General features: G+C 37.0%; 1 protein-coding gene across 3 annotated transcripts in view; it reads left to right on the top strand.

Moving 5' to 3' along the window:
• LOC124360811 (atlastin-3-like) overlaps positions 1-18,187 on the top strand; it is a 65,219-nt gene that overhangs the window by 23,410 nt on the left and 23,622 nt on the right. For 2 of the 3 annotated variants that reach the window (XM_046814724.1, XM_046814725.1), the window contains 3 exons: positions 5,923-6,046; positions 13,454-13,629; positions 15,982-16,182. In XM_046814724.1, the coding sequence (XP_046670680.1) occupies positions 5,923-6,046; positions 13,454-13,629; positions 15,982-16,182 (501 nt within the window). The remainder of the gene's footprint in view (positions 1-5,922; positions 6,047-13,453; positions 13,630-15,981; positions 16,183-18,187) is intronic. The other variant, XM_046814726.1, reaches the window with a different exon arrangement.

The raw sequence follows: 18,187 nt of genomic DNA, 5'->3' as shown, positions 1-18,187 counted from the left end.
GCATGTCTTTCTAGGGGCACAGCCATGTTGACTTCTGGTACGTGTATTCCATATCCTGCCCTAGAGTCAAGACGTGAACCATCTGTGTAAAACTTCAGGACTCCTTTTGTAGGGTAGGCCTCCTTTTTAGTCCCATTTCTCTCTACTTTCAATAGAGATCATATAAGGGTTGTCAAAGGAGTATTTCTTAACCATTGCGTCTGACACTTTAGTTAGCATTTCAGCCTCAGGTTGTTTGGTTTTAGAGTTTAGTAATTGTAAGGAGAAGAGGTCACAAATGACTTCCAAAATTGTGCCAAAACATTCTGGTCTTATTTATGAAAGGAACCTCAGATTTGTGTACACGATGCGTAGTGCAGGGGTAGGCCTAGCCGGGTCACACATGTTCTCTGCCATTATGAACTTTCCGCCACCGCCATTAAAGTTTGTTACTCACATGAAAGCCTTGGTTGGTTTTCTTCAACCTCTAGCTGAAAAATCAATGACCAAAGCAGCAATTGAAGTAAACTCAGGCAGTAACAAAATCACTGCTGCATTTGATGGGACATGGCAGAAGTGCGGTCACGCATCCCACAATGGAACTGTCACTGCCACTTCATTTTACACTGGTAAAGTGTTACATATAGATACTTTATCTAAGTACTGCCAGAGATCCCAATAAAGCCCATACAGGATGTGTAAAGAATTACCAAGGTTCCAGTGGCGGTACGGAGTCTGTAGGCATATTGAATATTTTTAAAAGGTCGGAAGACAAAAGAAACGTTCAATATGTCAAATTCTTGGGTGATGGAGACTCTTCTGCTTTTTACACTGTAAAAAAAGCAAAACCCTATGGTGATGACATAGAAGTTGAGAAGTTGGAGTGCATTGGCCGGAAGATAAAAGAAACATTCAATATGTCAAACTCTTGGGTGATGGAGACTCTTCTACTTTTTACACTGTAAAAAAAGCAAAACCCTATGGTGATGACATAGAAGTTGAGAAGTTAGAGTGCATTGGCCACATTCAGAAAAGGATGGGTTCCAGTCTACGTCGCCTCAAAGCGCTAAGGGCATCGTACTAGAAGATGGAAAGGGTAGGCTAACAGATGCCCAAATTGACCTTTTACAAACCTATTTTGTTTAGCTATTAGGAGAAATGTAAATGATTTAGAAGTTATGAAAAAATCTATATGAGAACTTTATTCCCACAAGTTGTCAAGTGATGAAAAGCCACAACATGAACTTTGCCCAATGGGACTTGATTCTTGTTGTAAATACTAAAAGGCAAAGGTAAGTGGTGAAGTTTATTCACATAAAAATTCAGTGCCGGCAGCAATAATGCTCTAGATAAAACAAATATTCAGAGACCTGTCAAAAGATGAACTCTTAAATAATGTCTTCATGGAAGGACACAAAATCCAAATGAGAGTCTAAATCATGTAATTCCTAAAAAAATTCCTAAATTTAAAAAAATTCCTAATGTATTGTTAAAAATTCCTAAAAGAGTGTTTGTAGGATACAATACTCTGAAATGTGGAACATTATATGCAGTAATACGTAACATTCAATGATGGTGCAGTGGCCAAGTTAAAATTTTATGAGAACATGGGTGTAGAAGCAAGAAAAAGTTGCAATGGATTGCATAAAATTAATGCAATAAGAGTAACAAAAGCTGAAAAAGTCTCGAAATAAATTACCGAAGAAGCTGACTGAAGAAAAGACAAATAAAAAGGAAGAAACAAGACCAGGAGCAGAAAAAAGAGTCACAATATGGAGCTGGAGACTTAAAAGTAAGTTTTGAAGTACTCTTTTCTTTCCTACAGGTTTTCCGAAACTTGTTATTTTGAGACCTTATGTACCTGTATTTCAGCTTTGGAGTAAGCTACTGACTTAAAATTTTTTTTGTGTTACATATGTTTATAGGTACCTATGTACCCAAAAATCAATGACAAAAATATTTTATACTATTAAAACTATTATGTTCTAAAAATGAATTTTTTTTATGAAAGTGGGTACATACTTCCTTAAAGTGTCCACAACATGTAAAAAATCATGTTAATATGCTTAGTAGGTCTTGCTCAGCAGGTACATGAAATGTATATTGTTTTCCCATGTTAAAACCATGTAGAGACCTTCTCCCCTTAACACCATCTGCAATACATGGTGTAAGTACTTATTCAGTTTACAGTATACTGAAACATAATCCTTTGAACTTAAAAAGGATGCTCTCCATTTATTTGTCCAATTGATGATTCCATCGCCCAAAAGATTTTTATTCTGTCCATCTTGAGTAATAGCCAGTTCCTCCCTAAGTTTTGTTTTCTTAATGTCAGCAATGTTGTCAAATCCTTTCATACCCCTGTCATGCATGAAAATAAGAAGAATCTGACAGGGGTGGGTCAGGTGAGTAAGATGCATGAGACAGCAGCAGTATTCCAATTCTTGCCAAAAACAGAGATGGCAGTTTGTGCAGGTGCATTATCACGTGGGAAACCAGTCCCACCTCTTCCACAAATCAGGTTTTTTAAGGAACACTTGTGTAATCTTAGAACTTCCAAATAAAGAGCTTGTGTAACAATCTGGCCAGTTGGAGCAAACGCTGGAGTGGACTCCTCCTTGACATGAAAAAAGTAAATGAGCATGTTCTTGGTGTTAGATTTGATACCATTTCTTTGGATGGGCGACAATGATATCGTCTTCCATTGGCTTGACTGTTGTTTTGTTTCAGGGTCTTAACCACAGCATCATGACTCATCACCAGAAACGGCCTTCAAGTGGAAAATAAAAGTAATCTCTGAGTAATTTTATGTGTATTGGTTTGACAGAGAATGAAATAAGGTTCATCCATTGATGCTCCTTTCGCATTGAGGGCTTTGTGCTGTCAAATACATAACTCTTTAAAGACAATTAGTGAAGAAGGAAAATAGGAATCATTTTGTCATTGGTAGCAAAATAAGTACAGTACGCGCGCTGAAGGTTCGGCTCCGAGTCAACCGAGCGGACCACGGCGGGGGACGGGTGGATTGCCCGATATAACAACTGTTCTGCAGACATCCGCCAATGTTTGGCCGCTGCAGTCTGAATATTTATTGTCCCTGTTCTCCTCACAGTCGAGTATTCACTGTAGTTAGAAGTGGACAAGTGGTTTAAGTGCGTTATTCATTAGTTTGGTTAGTAGTGAGGTTAGTGAATTTTGGTAGTTGTAGGGCGTTACAAATTATTTAATATTATCCTTGCTATTAAGGTTAAATTACAAGTTTTAGTAGTTTTGTTTTGATTCATCATCTCAGTCGGTATAATGGCCCCGATACGTTTCCAAAGTGGCTCGAGGAAAAACTGCGAGAATCCAGGCTCGAGAAATTATATGGAGGGTTAGTGAGTTCATGGCAAATGAGTCGAAACTATCTAATGATGAACGAAATCCCTATAAATAAATGTTTAGAAAGAACTGCCGCGGCTTGTGGTGTTTCAAAGACACTGATTAAGGAGATTCGCCGTGACAACAAAAATGTGGATTCTTCCACTGAAGGGGGAGTGTTCGTTCACTACCCCTAAAAAATACAAAAGAAAAATAGTAGAACTAGACGACTTTGATAAATGTGTTGTTCGAAGAACTGTCCATGAACTTTATAAAACTGATAGTTGCCTGCCAACTCTTCAATTGTTAAAAAACAAGCTGAATGAAAAAATTAACTATGAAAGGGGGTTTAACTAGCCTCAGAAAAAATATTAGCATCATTAGGATTTCGGTGGAGAAAAATTGAATATAATAGGCAAATTTTTGATTGAAGCTAGTGACATAAGAATGAAACGTGTAAAACTATTTACGAAGTATAAAACAAGCGCGAGCAGAGAACTCTCCTATTGTTTTACATTGATGAATCGTATATATTATCATCTCATGTGACTGAAAAGGGATGGAGTGACGCCAGTCTTCAAGGTTTTAAAAAGAAAATAAGTAAAGACGAAGAGGGCCATAATACTGCACGCAGCGTGTGAAATGGGGTTTATTCCTGGAGCTTGCTTAATCTGGCAAGCGGGAACGAGCGAAGGAGATTATCAGAATCAGATGAACCATGCAAACTTCATGACATGGACAAGAACTCAGCTCATTCCAAAACTTACCAGATAACTCTCTAATAATTATTGATAATGCCGCCTATCCTAACGTCCAATTTAATAAAGCACCTAATTCAGGTTCCAAAAAAGCAGAAATGATCAAGTGTGGTACAAGATCATGGACTGCAGTTTGATTCAATGTCACTTAAGCCCGAATTGTACAGTTTAGTAAAACAACATAAGGATGTATTTAAAAAGATTTGCATTTGAACGATTTGTTAGAAAACACCAGCGTTCTTCGCCTTCCTCCGTACCATCCAGACCTAAATCCGATTGAGAATATTTGGGGAATAATAAAAAATTATTTAGGTAAAAAAAATGTTGTAAATAACATTAAAAATACATAGCGTTATGCAACGAGAAGATAGACTCAATAACAAAAGAAGACTGGGAAAGGTGTGTAAGAAAGTTTTAAACATTTGAAGATGAATATTTAGAAAAGGAACATTTAATTGATGACACAACAGAGAGATTTATTGTTAGTTTGAATGACTCATTTGACGGTAGCAACAGTGAACAGGATGCCAGCGAAGAATCGGAAAACGGTGTGGTGAGGATGGAAATAAACTCGCCATTGGCAACTCTATTATAGGTAAGAAACAGCTTTTTAAACAAAGTAAAATTTAGGGAAAATACTGTTCACCACGCTGATTTTAAAATAACGGATTCTACATTTATGCGTTGAAAATTTAAATTTCTTAATTTGTATTGTTAGACGTTTTAGTAATTTTAACGATTTTTAATCACTAATAGATTTTTGACATTTTATTTCTTATCTGTCAGAAAGTCAATTAATATACAATGTATTGCTAAGGTAGTATTCGAATTTTGAATTGAATGCTACAATGTAATACGGTTTAAAAATCATATATAACCAAATGCCTCTATGTATAGAGTAATCGTTAGAAATTCTAAAAAAATAATTTATTGTCATGTCACATAATTAATAATTAAGTTTTTCATAAACAGGATTCTTTATACAACAGTGTTTCGTATTCATTCATCTGTCATAAAATTAGTTTATAAACAATACACCCGAAAACACTTTCTATTCGAATATAATACAATGAAATTCAACATAATTTCATTAAAGTTTTAAAACTTTTAGTTTATCACAGATCACCATATGGCCTAAAGTGTTTTTTTTTTTTTTTTTCAGAAATAAACTATTGCAAAGTGATTCAATGTTAAAATTTCAAAATGGTATTGCCGTGTTGCATTTACGTGAATGACCATAAACTGTAGGGCAGCGGTGTCGGTGATACATTCCACTTCAGACTAAGTTACGGCTAACCTAAACTATGTATCTGAAAAAAGTTAAATCTAAAATTAACTTCAGTTCATTCAGAAAAACTTTTCCCGCTGGTGAAAGTTTCTGACCAAATAATAAAAAAATCCTCACATACAAACTTTTTTTTGTATCACAATTTTGGCACAGTTAATTTTAAAATATATTTTATTGAAGAAAAGTAATAAGACATTGAAACTTACATCCATTAGCATTGGCATAAACAGGGAAAATAGATATGCGAAGTTTCAGAATTTTATTTGTACAGGAAGTTTGGTCTAACCATAACTTGATTGTCGAGCGAGAATTAAACATTGCCGTCCGTGACGGATCATTGGAGAGTGAATGTTTTTTATTTGTTAGTAGGGCAACGACAGGGCCGAACCTTCAGCGCGCGTACTGTACCAAATTTCTTAAAAACAAGTTTGCCTTATCGTACTGAACTGAATTAACACTGAGATTGGTTATTTTCTGTTCTAAAAATGATATACCAATTTTATAATAAAAGCTACTTTATATAACATTATTTTTCAGGGAACACAAGAAAACAGGACAATTTGGGAAAATCTTCTTCAAATCTTTCCTAATATTAAATGTCTTCCGTTGCCACACCCAGGAATTGCTGCAACGAAAAAACAATTCAAGGGAGATTTAAATGGTAACTATATTTATATAATGATCAAACCAAATGTTCCCCAGGAGGGTTCACTTCTGGCTGGTGTATACCTTCTAGTGTAGCAAAAACCAATGTGTCACTTAAATACGGCAACCTTATGTATGTCCAGTTGCGGGTAATCACTGACCGCAAATGTCGAGATATTGGGATGTAAAGGTAGACTGATTAGACCTATCAGTCTACTTTGGGAGATGACTGTTGGAGTTGGTGGGGCTCCCTAAGTGTTAAGGGCTGTTGCTAGTGTAGACACAATGGTATGCCACCTCCTGCCTGCTTTGACTGGAGAGGCTGGTACAGAGCTGGCTTCCCCTTCTCCCAAGGAGAAATTACTGAGATTAATGCCCAAAATCCTTCAGAAGTTAGAAAACCTTTATTCGTTATAATGGTTGAACATAACTACAAAATGCCCCATTCACCACGGATAGTACATTTGTGGTCACAACATTTTACAATTCTATTATTGTTTTACTGGCAGTTACTTCCATAATATTTCAATTTGAGTCATACATACATTTTATAGTGCACTTCATAGCACAGATAACTTAAATTAATTGATAACAATCGATTTCTAAATATAAAACGACAGGGTGGCCACCTATATATATATATATATATATAAGCCGGGAATAAAGCCAAGAATTTTTCTGAGAACCGGGAAAATTTCAAAAATAACTTTTCTGTCTCCAAGAACTTATAAAATCAGGACATAATTAGACAGCTTCTTGAATCAAGAACTGATTAATCTCAAAACACTGTATTTTACACGACGTGGTTCGTGAAATTGTGAATGAAGATCGACATATGTTCATGAGCTACATTTGGAGAAACATTTAATGTCTAGAATTGGTGACGGATAAGCGCCATAGTGTGGTGGGTAAGCGCATGCCGCTCGCGTCTGCCATGGCTAGTGTCGAGTGTTTCCTATATGTACAACACAAACATTAAACTTATGTCGGCGCTCGATCCAGCACTCACAGCTTACCGCTCGTATCGCAACCGAGGCCCATGTTGGTCTATGAACGATTGCTCCTTCCGATTGTCATAAAATTACATGGGTTAAAACAAAGAAAGTGATTGTCACATCCAAATTCCTACTGAACTACGTTTACACCAGCAAACAATGGCGCAAGTTTTGCGTCTGACTGTACAAATCATGTATAAACGGGCGCTGCCGCTACCAGTGCCGGACAGTTGGTTACAAGAACTGGAGATCAGTGTCGACTACTAAAATTTAATTATAAACATTGCCGAGACATCACAACCGTGTGTGAACAGACTTCGTATTGACTTTCGGAACGACCGACGATACAACTGTAGTATGGCCAAGAGGCTATCATTAGTGGAAAACAAATCACGAAAGAACCAAGAACTACCAAAACAATAAGAGACACGAGGCCAGAAAATATTGCTCTCCTCAACGCTTCCCTTTTAAAAGAAAAGTGAAATTTTCTAAATTCTTTACACCCAGTAGAGCAGCAGTTTCAAATTTTCAATGAATGTTTGAATTTCCATCTCAACACCTACTGCCCTATAAAAATGATCAAACCTCGTCCAAAGAAGGTAAAAAATACTTGGGCCACTAAAGGCATTCTGCTGAAGCACTCTGATACAGGAGGATGTTTTGCACATGATCTCTGATCAGATGCCACAAAAATTTTCCTTTGACAAACCCTTTAGGATTATTTTACCCTCAAGGGATGATTGGTCAGAGGGGAAGAAACCTCTTCCACCAGCGGAGCTCGAATGATACACAGACGGCTCCAAAACAAAAAGCGGCACAGGTGCTGGAATCCTGGGAGTGAGACCATGTAGGGAGCTGGTGGTTCCTATGGGTCCGTATCCGACAAGTCTTTCAAGCGGAGGTCGCAGCCATTATGGAATGTGCTCGTGAGAATCTTCGTCTGCGATATAGGGGCAAGACGATTAACATTTTCACGGACAGTCAGGCAGTGCTGATGGCGCTGGATTCTTGCGTGATCAAATCCAAACTGGTTTGGGATTGCTATCAGACCGTTTCCTCCCTTTTCAGAATCAACAATGTAACCGTTTGTTGGGTTCCTGGTCATGAGGGGATTCTTGGGAACGAAAGAGCTGATGCCCTGGCCAACCAGGGCTCAGCGACAATTATGACGGGCCCTCAACCGTTCTGCGGTGTTCCAAGGTGTGGACGAAACGAAATGGATTCGAGCGGAGCATGGGAGAAGGTGGAGGTTGCATCCGGGATTGAGAGTGAGTAGAATGGTATTAGTCACCTTCCTCCAAGGTGGCTTCGGACCTTCTCTCATTAAACAGATCAATGTCTTCTAAGGTCATTGGTCTCATTACGGGGCACGGTCACCTGAGGAAGCATCTTCACAGAGTTGGCATCCTTCAGGAGGATCCGCTCTGTGGAAGGTGTAATGAGCAGGAGGAGACTGTTGAGCACCTGCTCTTTGATTGCCCTGCAATAGCAAGAGAGCGGTATGCCATCCTTGGTAGCTTGGACAGAGGTGGTGAATTTTCCCAGGAGGACTTGATAGGTTGCTTTCGGCGGTTTGTTGAACTGCTGAAGTTGTAGACTGGTGGGCCTCATGGTGTGTTTCCGGGGTGCGCAAAAAGCCCTTGAGGCTTAAGTGCATGGCAGTAGGCCGCCCCAAAGGAAAAAAAAAAGCTGAACCTAAATAAATAAAACTGATAATTTTTAGTAAGAAAAGTGTGGAAAAATACTGCAACATGAACATTGGAATAAAGTGTTCAATTAAAGAGATGTTGAAAGACAAATCATTAAGTTTTTATAGCCAAAGTGTCCGCATACTGTGTAGTGCGGTTGGTTCTAGTCTGGATTTAATTGTGATTGTGCCAATGAGGTATATGCTATGTTTCATCTGAACGGTTTACAATCGGATGCTGATGGTTACTGTCTGAAGTTCTCTGAATATAAATTGCTATATTACCAATGCCATATAAAAAACAAATTTTTGAAATATTTTTGTTGTCATGGGTTAAAATCTAAAATATGCCTTAGCACAAGTAAGATTTTCACCATTGATGTAGGTGGAGCTGAAATGAAGTATGTTAGATAAAATAATGAAACCAAAAACTGCACGGTCACTACTAAATCAAATTAATCAACATCTAGCCAAGATATCACAGTGGCTGATAAAACCAATTATAAATTAATACTTAAAAAACTAAATGTATTCTATTTTTATCACTATAATTCAAAGGCTTACCCGGCAAAATATGTTTAAATAAAATTGTCAGTTACCAATGTATTTAAAAATGTGAATGTCCTGATATTGAAATTGTTGAATCTGCTGAATACGGAGGCTTGTATATTCACCAGCACCAGTTGGAATGTACGTATTTAATATCTTTTAAAGAGACTACATAAAATAAATGATTAACTTTATCACAATTATAACAAGATTTCACAGGGTGGCCACTCAAAACCCGGTTGAAAATGTCCGATTCTCTAGACCAGAGTTTCTCAAAGTGTGGGGCGTGATCCCCAAGGGGGGCGCAATGAAGGTTCAGGGGGGCCAATGCTTGCTTGAAAAATTAATTTAATTTCCTTACTAAATAATAAAGCAAACTTATTATTTTTAAAATTACAACAAGTGTACGTATATTTTTTATCATCGTCATAATAGTGCCAAATATTTTCTTTTTCTTTATTTATCGGCAGTAAAATACTGTGAGTTTAAACCGACATATTTTCAGTACAGCGCTGGACATAAGTCGCGGTAGCACCTGGTTGTTGTGGTTTCCTAATGACTTGTGAAGTGTGAGTGTGACTGATCAGCCCCTGACTTTTCCGAAACCTCCACCACTCCTACCCCTACCACCAATGCACCACGTCTAGTGAAGTTAATGCAGTTCCTTGTTATGAACGTCGGACATCTCCATGTTTTGTGGTTATTTTCATATATACTTTGCTTTGCGTAAGCCTTCTGAGTACGTGTATATATTTACATTGAAATGAAAAAATTTCTTGTAACTCTAACAAGTTGTGGAAGTGGAAACGCATCAGTGAAGACAAGTATGAGTAGTGGCGTCAGTGACAGTCAAGGTCAAAATGAGTACCCAATCGACAAGACAAGTGTAACCACTCGTTCTCCAATGTCATCGGATTGGGCGGTCTCCCAGTTAAACGCCAGAAACTTGTCAACGCTGTAGAATGCATTTGACACCAGGAAGCGCTTAAGACGAGCTTTTGACGCCTTGGACGTTTGTAATAGAATTTGGCAAAGTGTTGATGAAATGAATACCTGCCTGCGATGGCAAGTGCTCATAAACCACCACTGTTCTGTGTCTTCCAGTATGGTAGTTATCTCTGCCTCTAGTCTCATACCCGTGTATGTCATGTCCCCTGTTTAGGGCACATTTAGACAAACAGAACAAAGATGTTTCTAAAATGAGGAGACTGGGCAAAGTCAACAGTTGCAATGTTTTGAATGCTGTCGTGCACGACTCTCTGAAATTCAACTTTGCGATTATAGGAATAGCTTTTTTTTGCAATTTGAACACCCTCGGGAAATTAATGCCTGTACAGGCCCCCCACAACACCACTCCATAGGAAAGGTGAGAGTGAATTAGCCCATAATATGCCGCAATCAATACCTGACTGGGACAGTACCGTGCCAAGGACCTCAAAACATATATTCTGGCTGACCCACATTGGGAGTCCATTGGACGCAGTGTGAAATTCAACACGTTGGATTTCGAAGAATTCATTTGAAGGTTGAGGCTATTGAAATATTGAACACAATTGTTGATATCGACAAGGGATTGTAGCTCCAAACCTTCTTGTAAGTTATCTCTGAAACAGAGAGTCATGTCATCAGCATACTACACAATTTTACCATGCAGCAGCGATGAATGTACGTCGTTGACGTATAACATGAAAAGGATTGGACTGAGTATAGAGCTCTGAGGGACTTCATAACTCAGTTGAATTGGTTTAGAAAATTGGTTTGAGATCTGAACCACTTGAGTTCTCTGACTTAAAAATTATTTAAGCCATAAGAGCGGCACACCTCGGATGCCATGAGATTGAAATGTGTCAAACAGTATTTCATGGTCAACGCAGTCGAATGCTTTAGAAAGGTCAAGGAACAGACTTAATGTGTGATCCTGACGTTCTAGTCCCTCTACCATATCAACTCACCACTGTGTCTATCGTCAATTTATTTTTCCTGAATCCATATTGGTGTTCAGAAAGCTAGTTGTTTTTATTTAAGAAATAAAGCATTCTCGTTAGAAAAAGTTTTTCAAATATATTGCTCAATACAGGCAAATTTGAGACAGGCCGATAGTTGAACAGGGGTTTTCTTTCTTGAAAATTGGATGCACTTTTGCAATTTCTAGGAGAGAGGGAAAAACTCCTGAGTTAAAAGACAAATTGACCAATTGAATCAGTGGTGTCACGATATGCCTTGAGCATTGTTTTATTAACCACATGGATCTCGATTCTAGATCATTTGATTTTTTTAGCTGGGAGTTGTTGAATGATTTTATCGAGCTCTTCCTTAACTACAGGAGTCAGAGCCATTGAGGCTGTTGGACTCTGTCTACGCGTGAGATTCCCCTGTGGCAGCGATGGACAAGCAACAGACGCAAAAAATCCGTTAAACTCGTCGGCAACCCTAGAAACATTACTCACAAGGGTGTCCTCAATTTTGACTGTGATTTGCTTGGATTCTTGATGTTTATTGTTAATGAAATAAAAAAATGAAATGAAATATGCCTTTATCCAAGAGGCGGAGTTAGGGCTATTTAGCCTATCTTATGGGGTTAATGATGCCCCATAGAGTTTTAGAAACGTTTTTAGAAGAAATTATTGATTTTGAGCCATCATATGCTTTTGCAGCTTGGATCAGCTTTCTGTAAGTTTTTTTTTTATAATTTAAAAAAAAAGATTTTGAACTGTTCATTGGCTGTTTTTCTGTTAATTTCGGAGAAAAACTTGAGTTTTTCTCTCGAAACCAGAATGCCTTTTTTTTCTCACGAGCACATTCCATAATAGCTGCGACCTCCGCTTGAAAGACTGTCGGATACGGACCCATAGGGACCACCAGCTCCCTACAGCTTACTTGCTTCTAAGAAACTGCTAAATAAAAGGCTAATATTTTGTTATGTGAAAAAAAATAACGAACATGTTGTCCATACCTGCCTCCCTTATCAGATCTCAGGTTGTCTAATAGATTGTCTAAAACTGTAAGAATGCCAAATTGACAATAGATTCTTTGTTATGACTAGAATGCCAATAAACAAAATAAATTTTTTTTGTTGATTTATATTTATGTACGTTCATTAATTATTACAATAGGTATTAACAGATTTTACTCGTATTTAATTTGAAGTTCATACTTGTCTATATTTGTTTATCTCCGAGCATTTGCTGCGTCTATGCGCAATACGAGTGCACACATTGAACGTCAACTGCTCAGCCGCTGTAAAAACCAATTACTAAGTTCATGTCTCAAATTTCTCCACACAGTAAATTATCCTCTATAAAACTACATGTCAATTTATAAGCCAATATTTTTTTATCAGTGATGACATGGTTTGAATTTAAAAAACAGTTAAATGAAATACATGTTATTTAACTAATACAAATACACACCCATATTTTCAAGTAATATATATATATATATATATATATATATATATATATATATATTGTATATGTAAAAGATATGTATCCTGGAAGCCTATATCAAAATGTGTAAATTTTAGGTAAAAGATTGAGGTTTTATCTTGTAGTTCTTATGATGATCTTGTTCATGCCTCTGTTATTCTCATTTATATAGCGTAATTTTCTAGAAATTCTTTTCTATTCTCAGGCGGTCTCCAAAAGGATAACTTTTCGCTAATGTTATAGCTGTTTTTTGTAGAGCATAAAATAAGAATAAAAATGCTCTCAGATGGCTCAAACTTTCAATTTTTAATATTGTTAACGTTAACATATTCCGGGTAGGGGAGTTGATGCTCCCGTATCCCAGTTTGACTGGGAGGTTCAGAAAATTTGTAATGGTAACCCCTCCCCCCCATTAGGTCATCCTAGATATGCCTATGGTTGACTATGACCATACCACCTTTAGGAGACCGTCTTAGTTTATGAGACGTTATTACAAATATTAACACGTTTATTTTAAGTTATTATTTATCAGTAATCTGAGGACAGTACATTTATTATGCAACTACTGAGTATATCCCTTAAACACCATATACATTTATAAAATATTTATAGGAAACCCCTTTTGTTGTTCTAATTTAGTTGAAAGCCATTTATAGTGGTCACATTCACACATATTGACTCATGCAGGATATAAAACATATTTACCAAGTGTTGACATCAAATTACGAATTACTAAAAAATATATCTATTGTCTTTTTATGTTTCAGACTTAGAAGAAGACTTCATGTCAGAGATTGACAAGTTTTTCAATGACATATTCAATCCAAAGAATCTGAATGCACCGATAGAACAGAATTTGAATGTCATGACAGGATTCAAAATATACAGTATTTTAAAGAAATATAATGGAGTTGTTCCTGACAATAATTTCTCATTTCTCAATGTAAGTAAAAACGCAAATTTAATTTTCGATAGCTCACACATATATATATATGAGGATCAAGCAAGTGATACATATACTATAATTATGTCACGTCACTCTTTGTGATGCAATTTCAAGTTTTGTTTGATTCACTAAGGAGACGTGAATTTTCTTTGTATATAAATCATTAATGACCTCAAAAATCATTGAAGTGAGGGTATTTGAGACCGATTTTGATTTATTTAAACCATCTTCAGTCCAGAAACCATGGGTGGATTAAATGTTTGGTTGTTCTAAAATATAGAAATCTTTGTCAAACATAAAACATCTCGTATTTACAAGATAAATCTAAATTTGCTCTGCTTGATGACAACCTCAGAACATACTCACTGTAAACCAAATTTTGCTCTGATTGATGACATAACCTCAGAACATACTCACTGTAAACCAAATTTTGCTCTGATTGATGACATAACCTTAGAACATACTCACTGTAAACCAAATTTTGCTCTGATTGATGACATAACCTCAGAACATACTCACTGTATATTGATTTCATGTGGACTGGATATTGAGAATGATATAGATATGTCTTTCCGTGTGGTTAGTTGACTGAAGATGATTAAAATAAATCAAAACACTTTAAGGATAGTATACTCATTTATATCAGTGTTTTATATGTGTATATGTATATATATATATATATATATATATATATATATATATATATATATATATATATATATATATAGTTATTTAAAACAATGGCAGTAGGTCAGTGTGTTAACAGAAAGAGAATCTTGGGACAGAAGTAATTGTATGAGCACACAAGATTATTTGTGAAGTACTTGAAAGGCGGTATTAGTGTAAGTAATTTGGAAAAGACTATACCAATCAAACTGAGACAAGCTTTGAGCAAGTTTAAATTATTATCTGTTACACTCCTAAAAGACATTTTTCAACATAGTCTCTAGCAACACGTCCCATCTTTCTGCTAATTTGTAAACGCCCTTGGCATAAAATTCTTTGCGTTGATCACAAAGCCAATTTTGCACCTAATTTTTGACCTTTTCATTGAATTAGAAATGTTACCCTCTTTAGGGGGTTCAAACAGATGGAAGTCGTGGGGGGATCCCTCACCCCAGTTTCTGAAGTTTTTCATTTATCAGCTGTGCCATATGTGGGCGGGTGTTGTCACGAAGCAGATTTACGCCTTCAGTCAAGAGCCTGCAGTGTTAAGTTGGAACGGCACGTCTTATATGTCACCATAGTACTGGCCGTTGATTGTTCTTTGGCCTTCAAAAAAACTGCAGATAGTCCTAAACTCTAAGATGAAATAGGATTTAAAATGTTAATCACAATAGGATTGTAAATGTTAATCACAATAGGATTGTAAATGTTAATCACAATATATTAACATTTTTAGCTAATTAGTATCAGTTTATTCGCCCTTGAGTACCGTATTATAACTCTTCTGTGTTGTTTTGGAATCTCTGGTTGCATGGTACGTATGCAGTATATTATGCATTTATACACAGGGTGGCCACCCGACCGGGAATAAGCCGGGAATTTTTCTGAAAACCGGGAAAATTTAAAAAATAATTTTTCCGTCTCCAAGGACTTATAAAATGAAAACGTAATTTGACAGCTTCTTGAATCAAGAGCTGATTAATCTCGAAACATCGTATTTTAGGCGACGGGAATCCTGAAATTGTGATTGAAGATCAACATATGTTCGTGAGTTACATTAGACACCGATTGATCTAAGGTTACCTCTACTAGTATAGTGAGCTTATCTGGGTTACCCCTACTCAAGTGCCGAGGCAAGCCTCCCCCTCCCCAAAAAAAACGTAACAATGCATTGGATAATTAAAATTGAGTGCACTAAACGAGTGGTACGCTTTAAGCGGCAGAGCGGTAGTAACCACGATACAAACGACACATCGAAAGACACAGAGATAAAAATTAAGGAGCTTAAAATAAGTGATAGCGATAAATTGTCAAAGAATTTCTCACATATCGCTAGCGACGAAATGCTACTACAGCACCGCAGCTTTTCTTGCAAATACTGTTAGTGGCAATAAAATGACGATAAAACGTCATCGTTGCACTTGGTGTAAGGGTTAAATACAGTACTACAGTTGTCTATTCGGTTTGAAAATAGACTAGATAATCGGAAATTTTCAACCGGAAAAACTGGGAAAAAACCGAGAGTTTGAAAAGAGATTTTGAGTGGCCACCCTGTGTACAGTATAATTTTTTTAAGGTTTAAACTACTTGAGTTACTTATACAGCTAACACCCATATTTATTATTCTTTGTTCTCTCAGTTTTAGTTTCTGTATAATTGTATGTATTTAATTTTCTTTTATAGATTTTTACTGAATATGGAAATCAAGAAAAACTAAATACCTTACAAGATTCGTTTCAGACCACGCTGAAATTTTACTACAGTTATTCCCGGGGTACGGGCAACCCTAATATATTACATCGTTCTTTGAATACATTTTTGCAAGAGGCAAACCCGAGATTTAGAGGAAATTCTGCCACAGAGTACCGTACCGTACTTGAAAGGGTAAGGCCTGCACACCACAATGTCATATATAATATTGTTTATATACCACCATGTAAAATTCATTATTACGCATCTTTTCATGTCACATTGTGTGTTACATTACTTTACTTCATTAACACGTTCACAACGACGTGCGTCACCGGTGACACACGCTGCTTCGTTCAGAATGCCGGCGTGTGTCACCGGTGACGCACTCTGTAGGTTACAACTGGGCGGAGTGTGGCACGGGTGACGCACTATCGCTAACGTTGTTATGATGAATTGTTAACTTACGCCAGAGTTTAAGGCCATGTTTTATGTTCAACGCCTATCATAATAATGTTTGTTTTAATAAATACGGTTAAAATAAAAGTTAGCATGGTGTTTTCTCTTATATAAAGTGATTGTGGTTGGGAGGTAAAAATGTACGCAAAGTCTCAGTAGTATTAATAAAAATGTGTATTTAAAAATAACCAATCACACTGTTGACAAAACTATGAAGAAAACAACTACAACATTTTATGTTTGATATATAAAATTACATATGTTTCGCATTGTAACATTCAAGGCACATGGCAGGTTCATTTGGGCACCCACTGCAATAAGTTACAACCCGCTTAGAGTTTTATCGTGCTTCTTTTGCTCCCCTTTCACTGCTCATTTTCTCGTAGCATGGCAGGCATCGTTTTCGTGATGATCCTGGTTTCTGCAAAAATTTGTGATTCTGCGATGGTCTCCTCCCAACAGGTTGCTGAGGTGCTGCGGCTGGTGCTATAAGTGACTTTACCAGTGATTCTCTGAAATGTAACATTTCTATTTTTTTCTGCCGATGTTCGTTGAATATTACATAAGCGTTGACCACACATGTACCCAACAGAAGCTCGATTGCTACCTTCTTGTACCATTTTGTACTTTTTCTTAGAGACGTGTAGTATGCAGACATTTGGTCAGAATAATCGACACCTTTCTTTGCAGCATTATAAGCAAGTACAGCTGATGGTTTCCGTACTTCCTCACCTCTTCGGTTGCGCCTTCCTGTTGGTATAAGGTTATCGACATCTTCTGGACGAGTGCTCACCATCAGAACTCTTCGTTTGTCTTTCCAACTAATTACTTTAACCCCAAACTCATTCTCTTTCGCATGCACATTCCCTTTCCTCATTTTTTCAGCACACAACTCTTTGGGATTACCTCGTCGATATTGTCTCAGTGTTCCACATACATAGGTTTTCTTGCTTAGTAATTGTGCAGCAAGAGGAACACTGTTGTAGAAATTATCGCAAAATAAGGTACGGCCACTATTCAGCAAATCTTCCATCAAATGTATTACAACTTTTTGTGCATGACCAACGTTGGCCGTATCATCACTTTTTCCTGCATATACTTTGACTTTTTGTGTGTAGTCAGATGTTGTGCGTATTTTATAAAGTTTTATTCCATATTTATGGGATTTTTGAGGGTTATACTGACGGAACATCAGTCTTCCCCTCCAAGGCACCATCGACTCGTCAATGACGACTTCTTCCCCAGGAACATATATGTTTTTGAACAAAGTGTTCAGTAAATTGGTTAGCTCCTTCATTTTAGAAAGCGTAGGTTCAACTGTATCAACAACATCATTGTTGTGAAAATGAAGGCACTTTAAAATACTCTCGAACCTGTCCCTGTTCATTGTATTTTTGATCAGGTCCTTTTTGTAAATATCTTTACATGACCAGTATAATCTCATGTGGGGTAAAGGACACATACCCATTATCATAACAATACCTAAGAACTGCCTTATTTGGTGTCTGTCAACTGGAAGCCAGTGACGTATCATAGACCTTCGGCTTACATCGTTATTGGTCAAAAACTGATCTGCAAACTTGTTTGTTTCCGTCACAGTAAGGTCCAGTACATCGTTATTTAGAAACTGTTCAAAAACCAACATAGGATCAGAAACATCAACATTGAGCTGTAAGCCAGATATTCCAGTAAATGGAAACTGGCTAACAGTTTCTGTGCATTCTACCCAAACTCTTACAAT

The sequence above is a fragment of the Homalodisca vitripennis genome, chromosome 4 (assembly GCF_021130785.1).
Source record: "Homalodisca vitripennis isolate AUS2020 chromosome 4, UT_GWSS_2.1, whole genome shotgun sequence".
Lineage (NCBI taxonomy): Eukaryota > Metazoa > Arthropoda > Insecta > Hemiptera > Cicadellidae > Homalodisca > Homalodisca vitripennis.
The sequence above is the reverse complement of the archived record's forward strand: the minus strand, read 5'-3'. Positions and strand labels throughout refer to the sequence as shown.